At 35.6% G+C, this 26,943-nt stretch overlaps 1 protein-coding gene across 1 annotated transcript in view; it reads right to left on the reverse strand.

Moving 5' to 3' along the window:
* Positions 1–11,627: 11,627 nt before the first annotated feature.
* Positions 11,628–26,943, reverse strand: part of LOC145685098 (lipase member H-like) — a 49,911-nt gene continuing 34,595 nt past the window's right edge. The window contains exons 6-7 of the mRNA XM_081757444.1: positions 25,711–25,867; positions 11,628–11,934 (exon numbers count right to left, since the gene is read on the reverse strand). Coding sequence (XP_081613570.1) covers positions 11,628–11,934; positions 25,711–25,867 — 464 coding nt within the window. The remainder of the gene's footprint in view (positions 11,935–25,710; positions 25,868–26,943) is intronic.

Consider the following 26,943-nt stretch of genomic DNA (forward strand, 5'->3'; position numbering starts at 1 on the left):
TTAACAAAAGAACAAAGTATTTATCGCAGACAGTATATGTTTACCCTCTCACAGGATGTTTAAAAATTTTCTAAACGATGTAGTCTGAAACTCAAAATTTTCCGTTAAAGGTTTATTTTGTTTCCGTTGTCCGCATAACACAGTTTCCGCTTAATGAAGGGACTTTTACATGTCTTTTACTCCAAAATCCATGGGACCATGAAATATTTCCCTTTAAGACAGTTTTCCGTTTAATAAAGGGTCCGTTGAAGGCAGGTTTTACTGTATATATAATATATATATATATATATATATATATATATATATATATATATATATATATATATATATATATATATATATATATATGTGTGTGTGTGTGTGTGTGTGTGTGTGTGTGTGACATATGAAATAAATAAGAGATTTATTAATTTTATAAATCTACTGACAATAATTATACACGTATATATTGTCTAACATACACACACCACTAAACCTTTCTAAACGTGTTTAAATGTTGTGCTCACTCTTGTGCCCGTAGCTCTATAAGGTTTATTTACAAAATAATTCGGCCCCAGCGATAGCCATGTTCACAAGCATATGTTAAATTTTCCACTCATATTGAAATCTTTTACTTTGCCTAATTACATACAGGTAACAAAAAATAAAATAAAATAAAATAAAACTTCTGTCTTATGAAAACCATTAAAATTATCACTTAAACCGGACATACTTTAAAAAAAAGAAAATCCAGATATTATCCTATCACACAAGATATGTATTGTTGCTGGTCCCGAGTTCTGACATCAAGGTCAAATCGAAGGCCAAATATTTAAAATCTCTCAATACAAATTTCGAGCTTGTGCTTCTAGTCCCCGCTAAAGCTGCGCTGTTCACAACCTTTTTCCCTCCAAATATCGATTCCGTGAAGGGGCTCAGGAAATCAACACTTACAATTACTTTACTGTTAGGTTGCAGATGAGTTGTTTCACTGTGGGCTACGTTATTCAAATAAAGTAAAACATTACATTGAAGTTTTTCAGACAACATTAATAGCGTGGACAGCAAACTGTACAGCGAAAAGAAAGATGGAAAATGGAAGTTAACTTAAAAAAAAAACTCTCCAGTTGAAATGCTTATACAAACACGGACAATGACATGGAGAACCAGTCGTATTATCAAAAGCTGAAACAAATCTTCAATTATGCGCTTATTCACCTAGAAATCACCTCCGCTAACATTTCTGCTCACTAAGAGCTTATCTCCAGCGTGTGCGTTAACATATACTTACGAGAGAATACCTATATCTCAGATTTTGAGTACAGTTTTAAAAGTTCACTAGGTGGTTGTAAAAGGCAGTGATTACTATGCTAATTATCACAAATTAAATGCAACTTTTGAGTTACATACACACAAACTACCAGGGAATAAACACCACCTCCTAACAAAGAGTACACTGGAAAATGAAATAACATGTTGCACTGTACCTTGGGGCGAGATGTAAATCTTGTCGCAAGGCTTCTAACAAGTATGTTACTTTTAAATGATTCCATCGCTGTGACGCATCTCGAGCTACGCACGGCGATTTAACATTGTAAGAAGACTGCAGATAAGGGAATGGACCTCAGGAAAGAACGAAGCGAGAAAAGGTGTAAGTAGACTCCAATCTAGATTACATGACATGAACTGTAAACTTATGTTTATATATGTTGATTAAAACTATTATTCAATCTTCCGTTATGTCGTTTATTAATTCCATATCATTTGTCTACAGTTTGTCAAACTACATGTTCTGCTGCATATAATAACATAGTATAAATTTCATAGTATTTCATATCCTTTATATTTATTCATTAATTTCTTTAACCATATTTATAGTATATATACTTCACAAGCAGAACTACATTCATAAACATTAACTGCACACATCTTATAAGTTACTAAACAGACATATCGGAGATACATATTTTTGATTGGAGTTCACAGAAATACGAAGAAAGTTAGTTGCTTGGAGCAGAATCAGATAAAAATTAGCAACTCATATTATAGTAATTCATATATACAATATCAAACATTAAACAAACGTTGCTTCAAACTTACTTAAATATGTCAGAATATCGTGACAAACTATGACAAATAAATATTATTTTCGATAGAATTAGAATTAATTATTGGTGAATAATAGTTATAAAATTATTTAACTTCTATCTTTTACGAAATCACCGAGTTAAAACATATCAACAACTTTTTATTTATGTAAAAGAAACGAAAGTGGCTCAGAATTTTAAGTCATTCTTGGCCAATACTTTGAAACAAGGTGCAGATAAAGTATAAGTCGGTCAAACTGAATTTCTGAAATATCATAATAACTTGATTCAAACATGAATAAACAAAGAGTTAATCAAAACTAAAGACAATATGTAACGTTCCGTTACAGGTTACCCCGGCTTTGAAAAAAAAAAACATTTGTTTTTTTCTTCTTTCAAAAATGTATCAAATTAACGTAAAACTTTTTTACTTCACCTGGTATATCGGGAGGATAGCGACTCAGTATATCGGCGATATAATTTTCTCTTCCCGGGATGTGTTCAAATTGTAAATTATATCGTTGCAACTTTAAGATTAATTTCGTCGTTGCTCGGACGAGTGATTTTCTGAACTACCTTCAGTTGTTTGACAGCTCTGATCAGTACTATAACGTCTCCTGTTGTTCCGATAATACCAATTGTTACGCCCCTGAAAGTTATTAAAGTTTCTTCCTCTTCTCGAATATTGCCGTCCATTATCACTAGATCTACTAGCTTGCATATTAGATTCATTATTTTGGGCCTTCCAATCGGTCTGTGCCACTCTTACATAAGGCGTTCTATTTACATTGTTGGAATTGCTTCGATTCGATGGCACTTCCACAGATGTCACCTCAATGAGTCGTTCTACCAGCTCTTCGATCGTTTTAATTGGTATTACCCTTACTAATCGAGATTCTTCTGGTGGGAGACATGTTAAAACGATATTCACTAACTCCTTTTCATTATATTCCTCCACTATTCCCGAATATTTGTCAATTAATGCACATACATATTCCAAAACCGTTGAGTATTTAGATTTGTCATATTTCATCGACAATAAATTTCTTATTTGTGCCCTTTCCAGAGTTTCAGATCTGTATTTAGCCTTAAACCGTTCTTCAAATTCCGCAAAGCTCGAAATCTCTTTCACGATTTTCCGATACCATCCATAAGCCGATTTAGTTAGACATTGAGGCACGAGTGCAAATTTCTGTTCATCTGTTATTCCAAACAATCGGGATAATCTGTTGAATTCTTCGAGAAAATTTCTGGCGCTACCAGGAGTCATCTGTCCCGAAAAACGCGGAAAATCACGCACATCTCGAGGTTTAAATGAGGAATCCGCAAAATTCACTTCCTTACATTCATTTAACCTATGTGTTTTAGAGTTTGAACTTGAACAAAAATCTCCAGTATGTAAAGGGTTAGTCATAGAACTAACGTTGAACGGGTTTCTATGCACATTTTCTAAATTAACACTAGGAGAAGACATCTTACCAAAGATCCACGTTTCCCTGGGTTGACCATTGCTTACACTATAAGGAAAATTACTCCTAGAACTAGCTACAGTCGTTAGAGTATGCGTAACACAGGTTACCTTTGATGTAACAGTTGGTATTACAATAACCTCATTATTAAAATCGGATTGGTTAGGACTTACTAAATCACAACTAGCATTCGTAACTTCAGATAGATTTCCTTGTTTAGTTTTCAAATCATCTACTTCCTTCTGGAGTCTGATTAATTTCTGGTTCACTTCTTCTGTATGTTGAACACATTGCATTTCAATGCCCTTTGTTTTGGTAGAGAGCTCTTCAACGTCTGTCTTACAAGTTTGCACTTCCTTTGCCAATTCCTCTCTTTTCCGACATTCGGTTGACACTGTTAAGTTTAACTGTACCATTTCATCCTCATGCCGTTCCATTCTCTTATTTACATGCTCCATCACAGATTCAATCTTTCCCACTTCTTTGATCAATTCTTCCTTCCACTCCTTTTCCATCGTATCCATCCTGTCTTTGATATCTTGGAATTGCTTACTATGAGTCTCCTTAATGGTAGTAACATCTTCCCTAAGTAATTTATTTTCCTCCTTCAGAGCATTAACAACAGTGAAAGTGATATTAGACTGTTGCTCCATACACTTCAATTGTTTCATTATCATTTCCAGAGTCAGACCTTGTTCTTGTTCTTGTTTATCACCACTAGAAGCTGTAACATCATCAGAATTCTGTTCAGATTCATCATCTACTTCTTCATCTGTTGTTTCTTCACTTCTTACAGATTTTGCCTTTCTCCCCTTCTTGCATTTGTTGCAAAACCAGTCAACTTGCATTTTGCTCAATTGATCATATTTAGCATCTGGGATATTCGCACAGCAAAAGTGAAACCAACTTTTACATGTCCCACACATCACAGAGTTCACCAATTCTTTAACTTGTAAAGCTGAACTATCACAACACGCATAAGTTTCACAACCACTGTGTCCTTTCTTTCCTCTAAGAACTTTCATCTTGATTCCATGTTGATTCTAACTCCTAACAACAACAACTTCGTCTTCGTTCCTCTTCTGTGTTTTCTCACTCTCTCTTCACTGACTGTCATTCCTACGTTGAACTACGTCGTTGGTCTACGTAGTTTACGTTGTCCTAAAAAACGGTCGACAAAAACTTGCACTGTACCTTGGGGCGAGATGTAAATCTTGTCGCACGGCTTCTAACAAGTATGTTACTTTTAAATGATTCCATCGCTGTGACGCATCTCGAGCTACGCACGGCGATTTAACATTGTAAGAAGACTGCAGATAAGGGAATGGACCTCAGGAAAGAACGAAGCGAGAAAAGGTGTAAGTAGACTCCAATCTAGATTACATGACATGAACTGTAAACTTATGTTTATATATGTTGATTAAAACTATTATTCAATCTTCCGTTATGTCGTTTATTAATTCCATATCATTTGTCTACAGTTTGTCGAACTACATGTTCTGCTGCATATAATAACATAGTATAAAATTCATAGTATTTCATATCCTTTATATTTATTCATTAATTTCTTTAACCATATTTATAGTATATATACTTCACAAGCAGAACTACATTCATAAACATTAACTGCACACATCTTTTAAGTTACTAAACAGACATATCGGAGATACATATTTTTGATTGGAGTTCACAGAAATACGAAGAAAGTTAGTTGCTTGGAGCAGAATCAGATAAAAATTAGCAACTCATATTATAGTAATTCATATATACAATATTAAACATTAAACAAACGTTGCTTCAAACTTACTTAAATATGTCAGAATATCGTGACAAACTATGACAAATAAATATTATTTTCGATAGAATTAGAATTAATTATTGGTGAATAATAGTTATAAAATTATTTAACTTCTATCTTTTACGAAATCACCGAGTTAAAACATATCAACAACTTTTTATTTATGTAAAAGAAACGAAAGTGGCTCAGAATTTTAAGTCATTCTTGGCCAATACTTTGAAACAAGGTGCAGATAAAGTATAAGTCAGTCAAACTGAATTTGTGAAATATCATAATAACTTGATTCAAACATGAATAAACAAAGAGTTAATCAAAACTAAAGACAATATGTAACGTTCCGTTACAATGTAATAACAAAATTTAAAATAAGATAATGATACAAATGTAGAGGATTAATATGACATGTCCGAACTTCGCCAAGTATGGTGGAAGAAGCTATTTGTTTACTTCTTCTTGACCAACCGCTTAGAACATTTATAAATCTATATGTGTCTTTGTTATACGCAATTAGTACATTCAAATTCAAGAACGATGACAAGCTGAAGGATACGAAGGTACAGTTGCAAGTAACACCCGTAGTCATAACAATATAGATCAACTAAACAACAATGAAAATAGTGGGTAATTAGGTGGTAAGTAGAAATGACCAAGACTGAATAGTTTACATCGATCATTCCGAAGAAATTTGGAGTTATATTGAGCATAGTTTTGGGAGGAAAGGGAGCATCCCCGGTGGGGATACTTCAGCTGACTTCTTTGGGGGGAACAAAATGTGATTGAGGGGGAATATCCCCCTCATCCCCCCGGTAATTCGCACCCTGCATTACTCAATTCTCAGAGTTACATTAATTAGCAGTCAGAGTTTATAATCATAAGGTTGTTTTCTTTTCACAGTTTCTATAATATTTGGAAGAATATGCAGTCACCACGTCACATTGGAATATTTTGCAGAAGCCATTAGGGAAAATGCACATAAGAGGAGAATCATAGGATTTATAGCAACCGAGTGTGATACCTATCAAGAGTATAAATTAGGGAATTGTAATGAAATGGGTAATATCATGCGAATGGGTAGAGGTTGTCCAAAGAGGTAAGTTCAGATTTTGTTACTTTAGAAGATTTATACAACTGTCATTTTACAGTAATGAACAATATTTTGAAACTAATTTGATGTTATACCGAAAGTTTCGATATAATAATAATAATAATAATACGACGATACATGTCATGTTAGTTTCATTTTTTCTTAACGTTCCTAAGGACTTTAAAAGCTCTTTCAAAATTAAGTGTTTGATACATTGAGAACAAGAGCTGAGGTCTGAACAGAATAGACACGTTATTCTCGCGTTCTTCAAATATCTCAAACAATAAAAACTCAAGTTACTGCACAGGAAGTACTGAGAATTGCTTATTCTCAAACTTCTTAACAAAAGGATGTAACAACCTTGGTGCAGATTATTATGCTGGCTGAACAATATGGTATTCTTCTCGCGGCATGTGAGATTTGACGCCAGCAATTGAAATTCAACGTTTCTTACACACAGTTGAACGCAAGACACCCACAGTACCGACGGATATCGATACATCTACTCCTACAACATCCATTTCTGGAGTGGTAACAACGGCTCTTTTCAGAGACATACAACCATATATCCTCAACAATGCTCAGAATATGCAAACCATGCTAATTCCTGATTCTGATGCAGAGGATTCTACAGGTCAAAAGAAACCGAAATTTATTGACAGCTTTTAACCAGTCATATCAAAAAACACCTTTAAACCCTGCGCACCTAACAGTGTTGCTCCTACCATTAAAATAAAACAATCAGTTTCCAACGCTGGACGCACTACCTACGAATATCGACAAACATTAGTCACAGCAAACTTCCGCGAGCAGAAGGGAATAAGCGCCAACAAACTACAGTACAGTGTCACCAACAAATATAAGTCTTTGCAATAATCCTGCAAAACCAAGCCACTTGCCTCAAAATCTCACGATTTCATTCAATTTAAATGTGGCACTCAATAGGTTTATGATAAAATATAAGCTTTCTTCAATGAATAATGAATAGAATACACTAAAGAACTTCTCAACTGAGCTCAACCTCTCAAGATTGCCATCGTAAATTACCTGTAGATACACCTGCACACGACATTAAGCATTATCTCTTGGACCTAGGTTACCCAGTACAGGAATACAACTTCGTGAGAAGACGATGCAATCAGCCGAACGAGCTCCATTATCTCTTTTCTTGGCCACCTTTACCAAAGACTTAAAAGCCCAATAAATTTACGATGAGAAATATCTGCTTAGCTACCGGATATAAGTGGAATTGTATCGCTAAGCTGAATTTCTGCGATGTTACAATTGTCAAAGATTCAGGTACTAATAAGCGTCATGCCGAGCCAAATCACTTTGTCTGAAGTGTCCAGGATACCATCTTACTCGTCTTTGTCCAGAAAAGGAGCAATTGCATCGGCATACTGTCATAACTGTCATGCGACCGTCCAGTCAATTTTCGGGGATGCCCTGTCTTCACACACACACACAAAAAAAAATCAACGTAGAGAACAGCAGAAGAACGCCAAAATCAACTAAACTGCTTTATTTTCCATCTTAAATGCCAACTCCAACTCCAAAAAGGATTTTCTACCGCTTCCAAGGAAATTCCAGTCTACCAACGAAACAGACACTATAACGTCCAATGCTTGCTCAACTGTATGGGCTACTACTCACATCACTTCGGACTACTGTTCTTCTGACCTGGATACTACCATTGAAGAAGTCATACAATATTATGAAGAACTTCACCTCCGTAAATCTTTACAAAACTAAAGATAGGATTCCTATAATATCGCCAAACTAAAGATCAATCCGAGAAACTCACAACGTTGGCAGAAACTCTCTTGGATATATTTGACGATGGATGTATTTCCTGGACGCACTTTTTTTTTTATCTCAGAATACAAAATCCTGCAGGCTAGGACAACACGAGATACTAGGCAGACCTCAGGTGCTCAAGTAGTACCATCTCTGTGCACTGACAACCTCAACTACCATCAATAACAAATGCCGTCGACTCCAAGAACTACAAGAAGAACTCGACTTTCATAATGAACAATGGTCTTTGCCTCACAAAAATAAAAAAAAAGCTACACGCTCGAGGCAGAAACTGCGACAGTAGGACTTCTTCTACTATCGCGGAACATATGTTTGTATCATGCGCGCCGGCCACGTGGATGCTCCGGGACTCCAGCACCCACAAAAATAATCTTGTGGATGCTCCGCACTCACAAGATTTTTAGTTTGATAGAAACAAAATAAAATATTTCTCGTTTGCCATTATTAAAAATTAATAAGCAATTAAAACAGAGACAACCAAGCAACACACTTAACTTAGTCACTCTGTAGTTTATGTTCACAACAAAATCCTTGCACAGTTCTTTCTGCAATATACCATTAAAATTATTTGCTTTTATGAAGATTTTTTTTTTCATTTTCATTTGTATGAATGTGGGTTTTCTTTTAGTGACGTGTTGATTGCCTCTTGCAATCATTATGCATCATGTAAGCTGTTTAAGGTATACACTTAATGTTACGATTACACATGTTGAGAATATTCATTACAGTAACTTATCCTTAACTTTGAACCCGTTTCTCTTGAGTTTAAGTCAGCCGTGTTACCGACTGAGCTATTGCAGACGCAACTTATAGTCAAGGGCGCCGATCCTGGGGGGGGGGGGGGCGGGCTCCCCAAAGCTCATGTTGGCCCCTTCATTGTATTTATGAATATACAATATTTGGCATAATTTGAGTGCAATTTGCCTTAAAATCCTCATATATGTCTTCTGCATCTGAATGCCCCCCCCCAAAAAAAGAAAAAAATTACAGAGAAATCGGTGCCCTTGCTTATAGCACCGGTATATTTTACTTTATCACAGCACAGCCCTTTATGACAGTGTTTATCAGGAGCGGCTTTAGAATTTTAATTTTAGATAGGTCCGTTCCCTCGCTTATGGCTACATATACACATTTGCTTGATTAATGACAGTAGGAAATTACTTTTACAATAGTGATTGATGCTTTTTGTTCAATAATTATCTACCATTAATATAAATAGTGGAAAATATATTTACTCTTTATGGTATCTTTTAGCTTTGATATATTTTTGAAATATTTGGGGTACACTCGTGTCTACCCGCTAAAGCCCCCACTGGTGTTTATAAAAGATTTCAACTAAAGAGAAATTAATCAAAAAAAGATCGAGACTCCTCTGAAAACATATAACACATCCCGCCATTCGTATCCACCCACATTAATTTTGGAAAGTCGGCACCGTTGCTTGGTATTGGCATTTGAAGCAAATGCAAGGAAGGAGATTCTTTGAGAAACCTGAACTTAACAAGAAATGCCAATACCTTTCAATTCAGTGTACTGTTTGATCCGAACTAGGGGCCCATTTCTGAAAGTTATTAATCTTTTAATACTGTAAAACTTTTCTAAATCGAATATTTTAGAATTGTGTATAACATAAAATCATTATAAATTAGAGGTATCAGAATTAGCATTTATAAGTGATTTCTATTCTTACTCTAGTATTTGTAGTTCATGATATTTTACAAAGCTAGTAGTTTTTTTTAAAAAAATATGTATATTTCACAGTTGTTTCATTTAAAACACAATCATGCATGAATCCTGTATACAGTACCGTGCCGTGGAAAATCAGCGCTAGGGGCAAGAGTGTACGACGGCGTCCCCGTACATATGAGGGAGGTCGACAGACCAGCAGCGAAGCGCACCATGATTGGCGCAAAGCGTAATAAAATTTTCAGAAATAAACCCTGCTTTTCCTTGATTTTGAGCACTTTTTATTACTTCTCCGATTCCATTTTATATATGAGTACATGCATTTTCCTAACATGAGAAATATTGTAGGACCATATCCTAAAGCAGAAAGAGAATGTAAGTACATACTAGTTTGTAGAGCTACTGATATGTTGACAAAAGTAGTTAAATTAATGCATTTATGTGAGACCATAAGTAAGTCCATTGCTAATGTATTTGTCAAAAAATTACATACATATTAATTGAACCTCCTGACTTTGTTCGATGCGAAATTATTGATTAACTGGTCAAATTTCAGTAACAACACTCTTAGCTTTTCGATGGAGAGTATGGCTAAATCTGACAACCGTTCTTGCGACATGCAGGATCTTAAATAATTTTAACTTGCGGAAGGTTCTCTCACAGGAAGCACAGGATAAATATTAGATTGGAAAATACTGCTGATGATCTAAAATATTCCAACCATTTTTTCTTCTCTCCTTTTTCCTCCCGAATTTTGTGCCCCCGTACTTCAGTGCCCGAGACCGTCACCTCGCTCGCCCTTCCCCACAGCATGGCACTGCACATATGTATCCGTAATTTTTACATCTACTACGTAATTTTAAGTTCCCTAATTTCTTACCTTCTGTGATTATGTTTTTGTTTTATTTACAGAAGAGGCATGCATTTCTTTCGTATAAATAGTATGTATCTGTATTCGAGAGGACTGAATTCTTAAGAAACTTGAGGGAGAGTCAACTTTCAATTTAAAATGAAAGATAATATTGAATTTGTATAAAGAATAAATTAAATGAACGGGTTCGATTCCAGGTGGGGCCTATAGGTCGAAAAAGCATACAACGCTTTTTCAGGCCAGCCACCCTAAATGAGGTTTTCCTCATTCACACCAAGCAAATGCTGAGGTGGTACTTAATTTATAGATCCCAGGCCGCTTCCTTCCTTCCTCAATCCTTTCTTCCTTCCCTTCCCCCGGATAGTGTGCTCGCCGAGGGACGTCATCCCTCAAAACGTGACGTAATAATGGCCTTTGATGCCGAAAGCCCAGAAATCTAAAATCCTAAAATAAATGAAGTTAATAATTTATGAAAGCTATGAACTTAATCATTAACAAAGGCGAACTATCATGGTGATGTCCTATTTTAGGTAAGTACAGATTAGTTGTTTTGGTCAGTATGCAAACACTGTAGGATGACATTGAGTGGAATGAATACCTCTACCTTTTCACTTTACGTTTTCGAAAACGCTAAAGATCTCACATGTGTGTATAAAATGTGACACAGCATTGCTAGTATTTTCTTTCCATCCCTCATACAATTCTTAAGTTGGTATGTTACTGACTAAATGTATTACGGCAATGAGTAAATTGATCCCGGAACTGCTACTTTAGAATAAATAAAACAACAGAGGTATTAAATAAATTACGAAATGTATTACACAAACTTAAACTGTTATCTACACAAGGAATGCGAAACATAATACAAAAAACAGTGTAATGCAAGTAGTATTTTAAAAATTTTATAGTTTGAGTTAAAAAAGGAAGCGTTTGCTGTCGATTTAATTGAAAAAACGTTCGGATTACTTGTCTTTGGTTCTTTGAAATAAGTCGAAGAATTCTCTGCAGATTCTCCTTCGGAAACGTCGGAACTCAGCGTTGATTCCGTAGACCTTTCTGTTGATTCATCCAGTGATTCTTCAACAGAAGACACAGAATATGGTTCTGTTGGATTCGTGACTAGATAATAGCGACCTCTGGCACTAAGAAATAATAAAAGATTAAAAAATATGCGATGTGAATGTCAAAAAAGGGCATATATATATATATATATATATATATATATATATATATATATATAAAACAAGGAAATGATAGAAGAAATGTATTGTAATCGAAACACAAATACATACCTTGGCTATTTTATGATGAACCTCAAGACATTTCTGGTAGCGTAGCACAGGCTTTCGTATACTCTCTGTGTAAAGATTTGCCGTCTAAAAGTGCTGCCAACCGAGATTGATGTATTGACTATCGATACTTCACTATCGTTAAATAGCCAGTGGCAGAACTAGGCTGGGGCCGGGGGTCCTAGGCCCTCCAGTGTTTTGAGTGACAAAATTATTGAAGCTATTATTTACACATTTTTGGAAATTTATGGTAAACTCTTGATATACCTACCATATTATGGTTTCTGGCTGCCCCTCCAGTTTTTACATTCTAGATCCGCCACTGTAAATATCTTCGATGCAAGCCACTTTTTCAGATTAAGGAAAAGAAAGAAAATGCTGGGGACACTTTCTCGTTAACACGTTCCACCAGATCGTCCGTCTTAACACAAGGCCTTCCGCTACGTTTATTGTCATGAATATTTGAACGCTCTTCCCGAAACTCTCTCTCTCTTTCGTAATTCTGACATTCCCTTCACTTACTACTGTCGGTCCGTAAATGGTACACAATTCCCGATGGATATCAACTGAATTCTGTCCTTTGGCGTTCAGAAATCGTATGACAGATCTCACTTCACATTTGACTGAATTTTGTAATACGGCAGCAATTATATTTTACTGCTACTCTTACGTACCAAATCCATTCGAACAATTCTATCTGTTGCAAGCACAGAATACTGATGCATGCTTTTCTACATCAATGTTTCCATCTCACCTTAAAATATTATCGGCCTATTTTTGCCATTTGCTTTTTACACTGCTTGTAGACGATCAAAGAAAGCTTGAACAAGACTCTTCTTCAAGACCATTCAAGACTATTTGATGAAAAAGACTTTAGTACTGACGTCATTTTTGTTTTCAATTCAATAGTTTCGTTCAAGAAATTTTGTTTCGGTCCTGTTGTAAACAATCCAATTCAAGAACGTTCAATAGCCAATAAGCGCTCGAGTTGAGTGCCGGAAAATACAAAACAACTATGACGGCAGTTGTTGAATAAATATTTTTTCATTATTCTTTTCCATAATTATCTTAATGTTCAAAGTGTGCTTATACAGTAAAACCTGTCTTCAACGGACCCTTTATTAAACGGAAAACTGTCTTAAACGGAAATATTTCACGGTCCCATGAATTTTGGAGAACAAAACGTGTAAAAAGTCCCTTCATTAAGCGGAAACTGTGTTACGCGGACAACGGAAAGAAAAATAAACATTTAACGGAAAATTCTGAGTTCCGGACTACAGCGTTTAGAAGATATTTAGACATTTTGTGAGACATATACATTACACTGTCTGCGATAAAATGTTAGTTCTTTTGTTAAATATTTCTGGACAGTGTTTACCTTCCCCAGCCACTACTCATATTCACCCCCACAAATTGGGTGGGGTGCTGACTGCCACGGGTGCTGACTGCCACAGCCAATTAATGGTGCTGATTGCCACGACTGGCGCTGATTGCCAATATCAAGGTGCTGACTGCCACGATGGCGTGCTGACTGCCACGAGCTGAGAGAAAGTTGCTAGACGTAACATTACCGGACGCCAAGAAGCATGAAAGAAACTAGATGATCCTTAGGATCGTGTTGTTCAGACCAACACCTAACAAAGGTAAACAGGTCTCTGTATGTACACTCATGTCCAAAATTATTGTCACATGATTATAAACATGTTGCTCTAGTAATATAATTTGATAACGAATTCACCCGGTATTTCTTATAATGTTAGTATGTGTATAATCGGCAAAGACAAGTATGTGGTAAATTTCATGTCAAAAGAGCAGTAAATAAATACAATAAAACGAAAATAAAATTTTCTTGTCCATTTAGTTACATTTTATTTTACTCATTATGAATTTTCGTATTTATAATTCTTTTCCTATGAAATTTATCACAAATATAAATTTCCTGATTATACACATAATATAAGTATTAAAAGAACTCTGCAAAATTATCAAATTATATTCTTACAAGAAGACAGTTATAGATATGCGACAATAATTTTGGATATGAGTGTACTTTCAGTTTTGTCAGGGAGCGGTGCGTACAAAATTGGTACGATTTATGTATTCTCACTTGAACTCCCTATGTCAGCATGAACTGTGTACAGCTGTGCAAGTTTCGAGCAGCTCTTGAAAGTTTCATCAAAAAAGCACTGCTGGCTGTCCCTCACAAGGGAAGTTCAGGAGAAAGCACTCGCCTGCAGAGAAACTAAGCATGTCATTTGAAGTCCCAATTCATGCTGATTATAACAAGCTAATAAAATTCCTGTACGGTTAAGAACGGTTCGAGATATTCAACTTGGAAGTTTATATGAGAAAATGAGGATATACGCATTTATACGCGTTAAGTACAACATAATTAGTAACGAATATTGACATACGAATTGAAAGCTATCGGAAGTAACAGAAAAAAAGTGTTTCGCAATAACTAACGGGTTTGTTACATACAATTAGTCATTACACTGTTCACAATAATCATAGGTTAGAGATGAAAATTGATCACTGTTGTTCTTCTGTTTTATGAAGAAATGACGCAGGCAAAAGACTCCCTTGCACCATGAACATTTTATATGTGCAATTGTGTTGCATCCGTCAAGAGTACAGTTCGCAGAACCAAAGCAAAAAGCAAATTCGACAAGAGTTTCGAAAGTTATAGGCCTATAATTTGTTCGTAACCTGCCTTGCAGAACGCAAACTGAAACAATCCAATGTATCGCGGTGATCGGAAGTGATTCGTATGGACACGAACTTTATTTGATTGCTTCGTTGGTACATTATAACGTCCAGATGAAGAAGTTTCATACTATGTACAAATCTCCTGCCATAATCTTTGATTGATTGGAATCAAAATACATCAAATGGTTGCACAAAGCGTGTGCAATTCTTTGGTATCTTCTCAACCATTAGGTCTTTGCCATCCGTCATGCAACTTCTAATGGACAATTTGTCTGTGAATGGACCCCAGTGATCAAGCAATAGCAAGTTCAAACCATCAGGCTTCGCCATGGGTGAGAATACTTAACGCATTGAAACGTGCATCCACTCATTTTCTCATATAAATTTCCAAGCTGTATATCTCGAACAGTTCTCAACGTACAGGAGTTTTATTACCTGTTGTAATCAGCATGAATTGGTCCTTCAAATGACATGCTTATTTCTCTGCAGGCGAGTGCTTCTCCCAAACTTCCCTTGTCAGCTGGCTTCAGATCATCATATCCATTAAATAATACAATAAAACAATTAATATAAACAATGAAATGTGCAAATTGTACATATAACAGAAAAGACAATTCCTTTATAAACATCCAAGTGTATGTGTTCCAGTAAGTGAGCAACTTTGTAACTTATAGGATGCCACATAGATTTGCTGTGATGATTACTAAATTAATTAATAATCATAAATTTAGTATGAAGGATTAATTCCTCTCCAAATACAGTTTCTCCCAGGCTCGTGGCAGTCAGCACCTTCATATTTGCAATCAGCGACAGTCGTGGCAGTCAGCACCAATAATTGGCTGTGGCAGTCAGCACCCGTGGCAATCAGCACCTATCCACAAATTGTCCTTAATCCCCGCAACTTAATCAAAAATCATACGGAATGTCGGAAAGAAGAAAACGAGATAGAGGAAGAAGAGGAATACGATACCGAGTTCGAAGAAGAGTGTAGAATAAATACATATCAAGATGCTCTCAGAAGTTTAAAGGAACTGAAAAATTTGTCTTACGGAAAAATGATTCTGATTCACTTAGTATAATTTCTCAGGCTAAAGTGTATGCGGAAAGTCAAGCAGCCAAGCAACAGTGTACACAGAAAACCCTGCTTGGCTATTAGAAAAGTAAAGAAAACGTGTGCATAGTATATTTTGTATTCATTTAAACTTTTTTGTGTATTTATTCGTAGAAGAAAGAAGTACTGTAATCGAACAATGTACGTACAGCAATATATTTTCTCAGTATGCCCCTTTATAAGCATGTATTTCTTTTAAAGAGAAATGGCCTACCTCCACTAAGCGGAAACCTGACTTTAACGGAAATTTTTGCAAGTCCCGCTCGATTCCGCTAAAGACAGGTTTCACTGTAATAATAAACGAAATTCAATAACTGCGCTCGAAGATATTGTTAGTTTTTTTTTGTGTGTAATATACACGATTTATTAGTTACAGTGCTTGCATGCTCATAACTATTGTTAAATTTTGAGGCAAGTATAAGTATTAATTTGAGAATTTAATATTCAAGATTATCGGGTGTATATTAAGAAAGAAGAGTCCATCAAATAAGAAACATATATCTGACTTTTCTTGCTTTAATAGGACGGTTTGTACTGTTATTAGTCTGGGGTAATAAAAAAAATAATTGCGTACAGATTGATAATATGCTCGGAAACAGAAGTAACGTGGAAATGATTACATGTTATCCTATTATAATTATGCAGTTATTTTATTACGGAATTCACAAGTAGTATTTCAGAAGTTATTTCTTAAGGTAGGAGTTGCTTTCATGCGTGGAGGTTAATTTTACTAGGACTTTCCCGTAAGGTACAAATGCGCATCCAGACACATGCCACATATACGAAAGTGAAAAAAGAACACTAAAATCGAGAATGCTATTTAACAGTGTCAGGGCAGGAACATAGAAAGAGGCCCACGCGAGAGTAAATCCGTAGGGAGCAGGCGCGTCATCGACGGAGGTTATTGTGCGAGAAATATAAGAATAAGAATAAGAATAATGCAACAAACCCTTGACATCGTATTCACTCATTTTAACTCAACTATAGCCCTCCTAATGATTTGATACTGGTAACATTAAACTTCAAAACATAAAATACTGGTTTCGCACATTATACAGGCTTGTTCCGACAGTGGAAATTATTATCCCAAACAAACCTCTTTTATACACATTTTAACAGTAAAATTACAATTTTTTGACGGGTTATTATTAACCAGTACCAAATATGGGATAGATTTGTAAAGAAAGTCTGATGCAGTTGTGGGCGGTAATTCCAATAGCTGAAAAAATATATTATCATTGCTTCGTTGGTTTCCTGTATTGTCAGCCTGTTCTTTAAACAACCTTTGATGCCATAGCATAAATAACATCAAAAGGCAGTCATTGCCTCGTGATACACACAATTTTGGGAAACAGTTCGATTTTTGTTTTTGAGTGTGATTCTGCCATCAATACGCCAATTGAAGAATCAGATTTTTAAAAAGCTTAGTACAGGGATTTTATATCTAAGCAGCATTTTACTCTTAACTTAAGCTAACCTTACCCACGTTTAATGTAAAAAGGACCTAAATACTTAGAGAAAATTCGAAAAGTGTTGCTACAAAATCAATTGACCTGTTTTCTAAATGATCTACTGTAATCTATTAAATTCCAAATGTCTGCAGAATGTTAGGAAAGATATGCTAATATTATAGCTATTCATGCGCACGTTTGAACTAAATCAGTACGCAGTTTCGCTTTCATTTGTTTTCATTCTTTCAGTCACTTGTTTTGGACTGCCACCTATCAACAAGTATATGAAACATGATTCAATATCTCTATGATCGTGTAAAAGTTGTTTCAAGATCATTCCATCATTCGAGACTCTCGTTCAAGTGTCTTGAACAATACTCCTTTGACTGTGTAACTTTGAGGTATTGAATGGTATTGTTCAAGCTTTCTTTGATCGTTTACAAGTAGCATTATATTCATACCCAACATGCCTTGAAGAAATATCGTGGTATGTGTAATTTGGAAATAATATTGGATTTTTAAAATCATCTACTAAGACAAATGAATAAACAACAAACTGTTCTGTTAATGTAATAATGTTACTCTAGTAATTAATGTTTTAGTAAGAGTATTATACTATGGCTATCTATTTAGTGGTAACGTTAAAGACTCATATATGTCTTTCATCAATATCATCAGATGAATATTTATTATAACCTTTCGAAAGATACCTAGGTATATATATAAGTATCTTTTATAAATTCTAATCCTAGAAATCAGGACGAACAACTTTGAATATATTTCTGAAAAAAAAATGAGTCCAGGAAGGCACATGAGATTTTATCATTTCATATAGAATTTTGACGCTGTCTCAGTTTAGATAAACATAGATTTATAAAATTTAAAAATAAATGTGTTATTTTACTTACGATTAGCTATAAGTACTCATTATTACAAATTCTTAATTCAGGATACGATTAAAAGAGAGGAAAGATGTGCTTGCTACATACCCTGGTATTTTTCTTTTGCTGTTATACGAGTTGAGTTGATTTTGAGTTGAACGTCCCGTTCAGCAGGGAGGCTGTATGAGACGTGGACCTACTGATTAACGTGGAATCCGAACCACATGATCTCCCGCCGGTAATCGAACCCGGGCCTCTCTTGCCAAAGGCGCGTACGCTAACCGTTTAGCCACGGAGGAAGTCTGTTGTTATACGAGTCCTAACAATTGTACATAATGCAATGTGGGTTGCATATTCACAAGGCGTAATCAGGAAGGGCTACAAGCGTGTATACCTTTTCGCTCATATTTTCACATGATCCTCCGCACAGAAAATAAAAAAGGGCCTCATACAGAATTAGGCCTAGTAAAGATCTATCTGTGTATAAAGTTAGTGACTTTAGGTCAGTTCTTTCTATGCGAAAAGCTGATGACAGACAGACGTACTTACACATTATTTTATATATAAGGATGGAAGATCAATGTATAAGTACTCAAAATACAATATATTGGGATCTTACCTCTCATACGTGTAGTAAGGTAGAAAAACGAAATGCGAAATGTGCTCTTCAACATGTAATAATCATAAGCAAACCATGATGAAGTGAAGGCTCTGTTCAAAGTGATCATGCGTAACCATAGAAGTGTCTCAAAGCTGTGCCACAAATAAGGCGTCTGTTTTTATTGCACACGAAGTGTTTTTGTACTATCTTCATTTATGCACATACGCACCGTCACTGAAATTCCTGCTTTTTACGGATGCAATCGCAGCACCCTCCTCCCTCTGTTGCGCTCCTCTCCTCTTCTCTCCGACTAATGTAAGTATGTTTAGGTAAATTAGAACTGCACAAGATTTTTTTTCATATGCAATAGTATATATTTCTGTTGAAAGAGAATGATGTATAAACTTTTGGACGAATTTTAGCTTCACTTATAGTATTTCTTGACGAATATTACTCATTTTATGCGTAGTTTTGGGAGTAATGATAATCTGAACAAAAACACCAGAGGTGCGAAAAGTGCAGTCAAGTTCGTCACCCTCAAAAAGTGTTGAGATGAGGATGGATGAGCCAAGTTCCTTGGCCACTGCATCTGAAACGAACACTGGAACTTGGCGTGAGGTGTCTAACATATTCGAATACACCAGGATGTCTGTTTCTAGCTTCAAGGCCGGGACATTTCAGCCCTAAGGCTAGTTGTGACCCCCAAATCCACCACGTTCACAAATACCATTCCTAAGGCTCGTCAACATCATTTTCTTTGACACTTCGTGAAGGAATATAAGTTTTCCTTGTCTGGGTTTCGAACCACCAATCTTACTGCAGTATACTGTATATGTGCCTTAGCGCCTTATCGAAGTTGATATTCCTAATGTTAGTGGTGGCCCCAAACCCACCACGCCCACCACCACTATCCATAAGGCTCCTTCCTCGACACCTCGCGTCAAGTTCCAGTGTTCGTTTCAGATGCAGTGGCCAAGGAACTTAGTTCATCCATCCTCATCTCAACATTTTTTGAAGCTAAAGAACTTGGCTGCACTTTTTGCACCTCTGGTGTTTTTGTTCAAATTTCACTTCTTTTTGTAGTTCGCCATGTCAATATCGTATATTGGGATTCTCAATTGTGGCATACTGTTGGATTTAAATTTAGAATTGTACATTTTTAAAGGAGTCCTAATGTGTCACATGCAACATTAGTTCCCAAGGGCTCTCCCAATGGGAATAGAACTCAGGACCCTGTACAAGAAAGGCGCATATGCTAGCCACTAGACCAGCGGGGAGGATTTCTTCTATTAAATATCTGTCAGAGAGTTATGTCGAAACGAGATTCTAATTCATTTACCGAAGCTACAAAATCACGACACATCTCATTTTTCATTACCTAAATACGAAGAGTATCAACAGGGTCCCAAAACCCTTGATGTTGAATCCTCGATGATACATCACTAAACATGGCTGGTGTTTCAATATACTTAGTTGTTCTCTACTCTTCCACATTGCGAAATTACGGAGTTCATTACATGACGCGCATGTTGCGCAGTTTCATACTGCCTCGGGTTTTCCTTCCAATGATATACACCTTTCAAATAGCTTGTAAACTTAATAATATTTGCCACCAACATATCCTAACTATACGTATAGGTATATAAAACTACATGAACTGACATAAATTAAAGGGGTGCTTCCGGTTGACGTGGAAAATTGAAATGATGAAGGGGGGATGAAGAATTTTCTCATGTTATTTAAATGGGTCTTTTTTTTTTGACCTGTAATCTCATGTTTTAGGTACTCTGAATTGGAATAAAAACTTGAAATTCGGTATGCTTGTACGTTTTTGTTAGCATTACCTAAGTAAATCAGTAAAAATAAAAATGTTCAAATTTAGCGTGGTTTTATGGCGAACTGAAAAACCTTTCCCATGTTATTTATATGGGACGTCTTCTACATCCCAAAATATTAATATTTAGGCACTTCTGGCACGATTAGAATGATGGAATTTTGCACGATTGTAGCCTTCCGGAACTAACATACAGGAAAATTGTCAAAAGTGAATATTTTTAATTTTTAAGGAATCTAAAGGGGGTAAAAAAATCCCCGTGTTATTTAAATAGGCGTTTTCCTGGGATACAAAATCTTATCTTTTAGATAGTTAGAATAGGAATAGAAACTTGAAATTCGGTAGAATTGTGGGCTTAAGCGGTGTGAGGCCGTAGGCCGACAAAGGCGGGGGCGAAGTTCCAGCTGGGCAAATTCAGGAAATGTGAAGAGCAAATGCTCGAAATTCACTGTTGATGAAAAGACTGATACGTAAGAGATTCGCACACTGTTCACAGATATAGACACAAAGCATCAAGAACATTTTTACATAACGACTGTGGTAACCATAATATAACACAATATTGTGGTATCAATATATTTACGAAATCGGTTACATTTTGTTGCTAGTCTCACATAAAAGTCGAACAATTAGACTTCTCATTTCTTCGAAAACTTCATTAATTCTAAATATCCACGTCTCTACATTCTCTTACTTATCAAATTAATTTCAATATCTATTTAATACCAATGACTGCAATGTGGGTAAAATATTCACCGAAAAAAGAAAAAAATATTGGCTTTCCTTGTCTGGGTTTCCAACCACGAAATTTACCGCAGTATGCACGTGCCTTAGCCCAAGTTTTTAAAAAGTTAACTGGTTCACAGAACGTGCCTCATTAACTTGCTTAACTAGCTATTACTAGCTTTCACTTGTTTTACTAGCACACTGAGAAAAATGTATGTGGCGTACGTAAGAACGTAGGTTACATATGTAAATCCTGTAGTTTTTGGACTTAACGTATACTAAACGTATAACTGAAAAAGTATATTTTATACATACTTTTCGTCCAAGAGTTCCAAATAAATGTACTTTCCGCACGAACGAAAGACATGTATGCAGGTGGCCAGGATCTCAAATACATATTGATCTATGTAACTTATACCTGACTTACGCAACATACTTATACGTACGTAATGTACGGAAGACTGTTAGATGTCAGAATCCTGCAACGACATGGTGTAACATCTAAGCGAGAAAGAGGGCAGTACGTATGCAGCATATGGATAGCGTATACTAAGTATTGATTTCTGTTGTAAACATAAGGATCCCGTATATTTGTACAATACACTGCTGTCCAGATAACGGATTTTTCTCAGTGAGCCTAGCTCGTTATTCTATTAACCTAGAACGACAGGAACACGAACACAGAAACATCGAGGAAAATTAAGATTCCAAAGACTCTTCCACCGGAAATCGAACCCGGGACCCCATACACCAAAGGTGCACTTGATAGCCAATAGACCAGCGAGAAGGACACCCACTCGACCACTCGAATGATTGACAACATTATAACTATGCACATGATGTTGAATAACGGAATCGTTCTCGATTTCTGATTGTAAGGACAGTTTTTTGCCAATGAAAAAATTCCCATAGCAAATTCCTCAAATTTCATACTCAAGCTGTTGTAGGGTACCTTCAGTGAGAGTTTCACATCTTTATCTAATTAAGAAGTACCTAATGGCTATGTACAGTTTTTCACCCATAAAAATTCCCATAGTACATTCCTTAAACTTGGAACCTTTTACTTACTCAAGTCATTACGTAAGGTAGATACCATTATGCAGAGTTTCAAATCTCTATCTCATTTGGAAGCACCTAATCAATGATGAGTGAATGAATGAACCGACCTCTGTTTGGGTAAGGTCAGTTTTTCGCCCATAAATATTCCATATCACATTCCTTTAAATTTCGGACATTTTTCATATCCAAGCCATTATAAGGTACCTTTATGTAGACATTCACATCTTTATCTCATTGAGAAGTGCCTGATGACTATGGACAATTTTTCGCCTATAAGAAATTTCCCATAACACATTCTCCAAATATCGGACGTTTCCCATACTGAAGTCATTATAAGGTACCTTTATGCAGAGATTCATGCCTCTATCTCATTGGGAAGTACCTGATCAATGCTATGAGTAAGTCAGTCAGTGAGTGAACCGATTTCTGCCTGGCTAAGGACAGTTTTCACCCATAATACATTTCCCTTAGTATCTTCCTTAAATTTCAGTCTTTTTCCATGTTCAAGTCATTATAAGGTACATTTATGAAGAGTTTCACGTATGTATCTTATTGGGAAGTATCTAATCAATTTGATGAGTGAGTGAGTGAAACGATTTCTTGCTTGGTTAAGGACAGTTTTTTGCTCATAAAAAATTTCCCATAGCACATTCCTCACATTTCGGACTTTTTCCATGCTAAAGTCATTATAGGGTACCTTCATGCAGAGTTTCACATCTCTATCTCATTAGAAGTACCAAATCAATTTGATGATTGAGTGAGTTAGTGAGCCTGAAAACTGCATATTTTAGGGGTCCAGTACTCAAATATGATTGATGGTAGAAATGTGAGGTTTGGCATGTGAGCACATCTCTCGGATATCTTCTTAAATTCTAAATCTCATGTTTCTACCCTTAATAGAATCGTTTTTACAGAGCCTCGAAATCGGCGATTTTTACCCAAAACTCTTGTTCGTGTATAACATGCTTAAGGCAGTGCAGGCCAGTTTTCATTTTCTTCGCGGAACTTGGCTGCCACGCACTGTCGTGCATGTTGACTTGAATAAAAATAATATTTGTTCAAAGCAAACACATATTATTACTAATCTTTGTTACTGTTTCGACAATGCATCATTGCGTTCATCAGATACGTTGTTAAAGTACAAAATAAACCTAAAGCATAGGAAATGAGAGGAGGTCACGAGGCCAGTCTAACAACCAATAAGACGCTTCTTTTAATTTGTACACTTCTACATTTTTAATTATTTATAAATCTCACTCTCTACCTTTAATCAGACACACATCTGCGTTATCTTGTCTTCGTACCTTATACTATACTGCAAGTTGTGTTCTTTTTTCCTCTTTCTTTTTTTTTTTTATCTTCTTTAATACCTTAATCCACAATCTTGTATATTGTCAAAGACAATAGCTTTCTATTCGTCCCAACACAATCACTATTATCCATTACAATTATATTCTACATTCAGTCTATTTGCTCCCTGTCTATTTTCACTACTTCCTCATTTCCCTGCACTACTTGTTTTGTTTCTGCAATGGTGACTATGTATCACAACTAGATCCTTCTCCTAACTCTGAAGTCTTACATCTAACAATTTTATCATCAACGAATACTTCTTTCATTGCCTTCTCTTTCAGGTGGTCACCCAGAATTGTTCTCACACGATTACGAGAACCTTCCTCATAATCCGAAAAAAATAAGAAAAAGAAGAAATAATCCTATATCTCTGGAATATCAATTCTTCATTTCTTTCTTATCTAAGTTCACAAAATCCTATCGTATATATATATTAAATTCTCTTCTTTCATATTTTGTAATTTTATCCGCTGTTACATGATTTATATAGTTCTATGTTCTTTCTTACCTACTTTTCGTTCTATATTGTATGTTCTTTCTGGCGGTGTGGTGGGTCAGTGATAGAAGGATCACTCACTTCTGGTGCGTGTGATTCAAGGTTTGATTCCAGTCCATTTGATGGACACCATTGTGTAAATGGGTTTTCTCTTAATTCTCAAGTTTTCTCCAATATTCTAACTTAACCAGTTATCTCAAAATGATTCATTTTCATTGTTCATCACTCTCATTTATCCTAAAAGGTATAATCGTTGAACGTAAAATTATGTATACCACCTCATTTAGACCCTATATATTTTTTTTTTTGTCGCAACAAGCTACATTTCTCATTTTGTTGTGTTTCTGTCCAATACATTTTCTCATAATATCCTCCTTCCGAAGAACCAAACAGGGGGGGGGAGTATTTTACCTATACCATTACCATTAAAAGAGAGGATAGAAGTACTTGCTTCATTCATTGGTATTCACTCTCTGCTGTTATTTGCAAGTCCACACAACCCTGAGCTAATGAAGTTGCATAGACGCAAGGCGTTACCAAGAACATCTAGAAACCTTTATATCTGCAAAAGACGATTGTATACATTTTTTCAATGTTTAGCACTAAATTATTAAAAGATCTCAGTATTGTAATACAAAAATCACTCTGGTCTGGCCTGAGACACCAGACAAATATCAAAGTTGTCTTAATACTGGACAAACTGTTGTCTTCTTCCAATATATTTTAAGTCTGGAGGGGATGGCTCAGTGCTAGAGCGTTAACCTCTGGTGCATGAGGTCCTTGGTTCATCGCAGCTCGCGCTAAGTGAACATTGTGAGGGAAAAACACCATGTGCAAGAGTTTTCTTGAGTTCCTCCTACTTTTTTCATTTCTCATCATTCATTTCTCATCATCACCGTCTCCTTTAGCCTAGCCGGTATAATAGTGGGACGTAAAACTTAAAAATGTCATTTCATTTTATTGAAGTCTGTATATTTCCTTCTGTTAGTGATAAACACCGACATATCTCTTAATTTTCAGTTGCGCGTAATTCTCTGCTTAAGACACACAAAAAGGTCTTCTATTGAAACGTTGTAGTAAATATAATCTGGAACACAATGATATGACAAGTTCGAAGTTGAACCCTGTATTCTTCCTAAATTCTCATAACAAGTACTCTCACAAATGTAATATTTACTCTTACAAACTTCCGCAGCTGATTCAAGCTTTCAATGTCGTTTCTTTCTTTGGGGATGTCTTTAAATAAATTGTATTGTTTTATTGTAAATTATAGACTTTTTGAAACAGAGAATTTGAGTTGCAATCTGAATTTCAAATTTCTAATTTTTCACATACCCTTCAAAAATTTTAATGACGTGCTTTGCGTGAGGATCTCCCTCATGAGTACCCCTGATTTAACTATGTTTACCTTATAGGAGTACCATATCCCATTGGAATGAAATCATCCTCTGAGCAGTTGTCTTTACGATAGTTTTCCCAGTTAAAACAGGCAACACTCTTGAATGACGATGGACTATACACAGATTCAACAAACAAGTAGACAGCTGTATAATGGCTGCACGCCTCTGCAAAATAAAAATCGTATTAGTTATTAAAAGAATGCTGATGAAATAGTAAAGAGGGACACAACATTTTGGATAGCCACAGTTAAAGATGGTAATGCATTGACTTTATCATTAACGAACTCTGTCGGGGGATAATCGTCCTAGCTGTCTAAAAAAAAAAATAAAATATAAAAAAAATAAAAAATAAAATAAAAATAAATGGCGCTTTTGTTCAAGGGTTATTGTGTCAATCGTGTAAGTCCTACTGTGGATCCTAATAACGCAAATATTGTTATAATTTTATTAGGATCATGGAAGTGTGCGTTGTAAGTTGTAATGATAGTACGTTAGTTATTTCAAGCAATAACTCTTGAATGAAAGGGAATTCTTGAATTTTCTTTCTTTTTTCTTTTTCTTTCTTCTTCTTCTTCTTCTTCTTCTTCTTTTTTTTTAGCAATACATATGATAATAATTACAACAATTATCTTAACCGAGTTTGTTAGTGGAGTCAAAGTGTTAACATCACACGACTAACTGGCAGCTTTCCACATTCCATTTTACACTATTAAAGCAATACATTTGTACAGTGTGTCCGTAAAGTTGCGCAACCAAAAATTTGATTGCGTATATCTTTTGAACCATGAACGATAAAGACCTGAGACTTGACACAAATGTAAGCGTGTTCTATGTAGATATTCTCGAGATGATGACCATAATGTTTGAATTTGTAACGTTTTTGTGTAGTAACGTAAGCAATTCATTTATAACGAGTATTTTTGTTAAAATAATAAAAACAATGTATAAAATGAAGAAAATCAATATTCAGTTGCAGCAAACTGATTTCCTGCAGGTGAATCCTTGCGTATATGTGCATTATATATCAACATTTATCCATTGATGCGAAAATTTGACAAAGTTGATGCAGTGTTGACATGCAAGTCCATAAAATGGGTGTTTTTATGATAGAAATGCGGCTCTTATTAACACGGTTATCGTAGAGTTACTGCAACAGGTGTGTTTTATATTAATTAATAATAAACAATGAGAATTTGCACATAATTGATAACCTGAGTTTTTATTCAAGAATTTGCGATAAA

Source organism: Thermobia domestica, chromosome 5 (assembly GCF_964235325.1).
Source record: "Thermobia domestica chromosome 5, izTheDome1.hap1.1, whole genome shotgun sequence".
NCBI classification, from domain to species: domain Eukaryota; kingdom Metazoa; phylum Arthropoda; class Insecta; order Zygentoma; family Lepismatidae; genus Thermobia; species Thermobia domestica.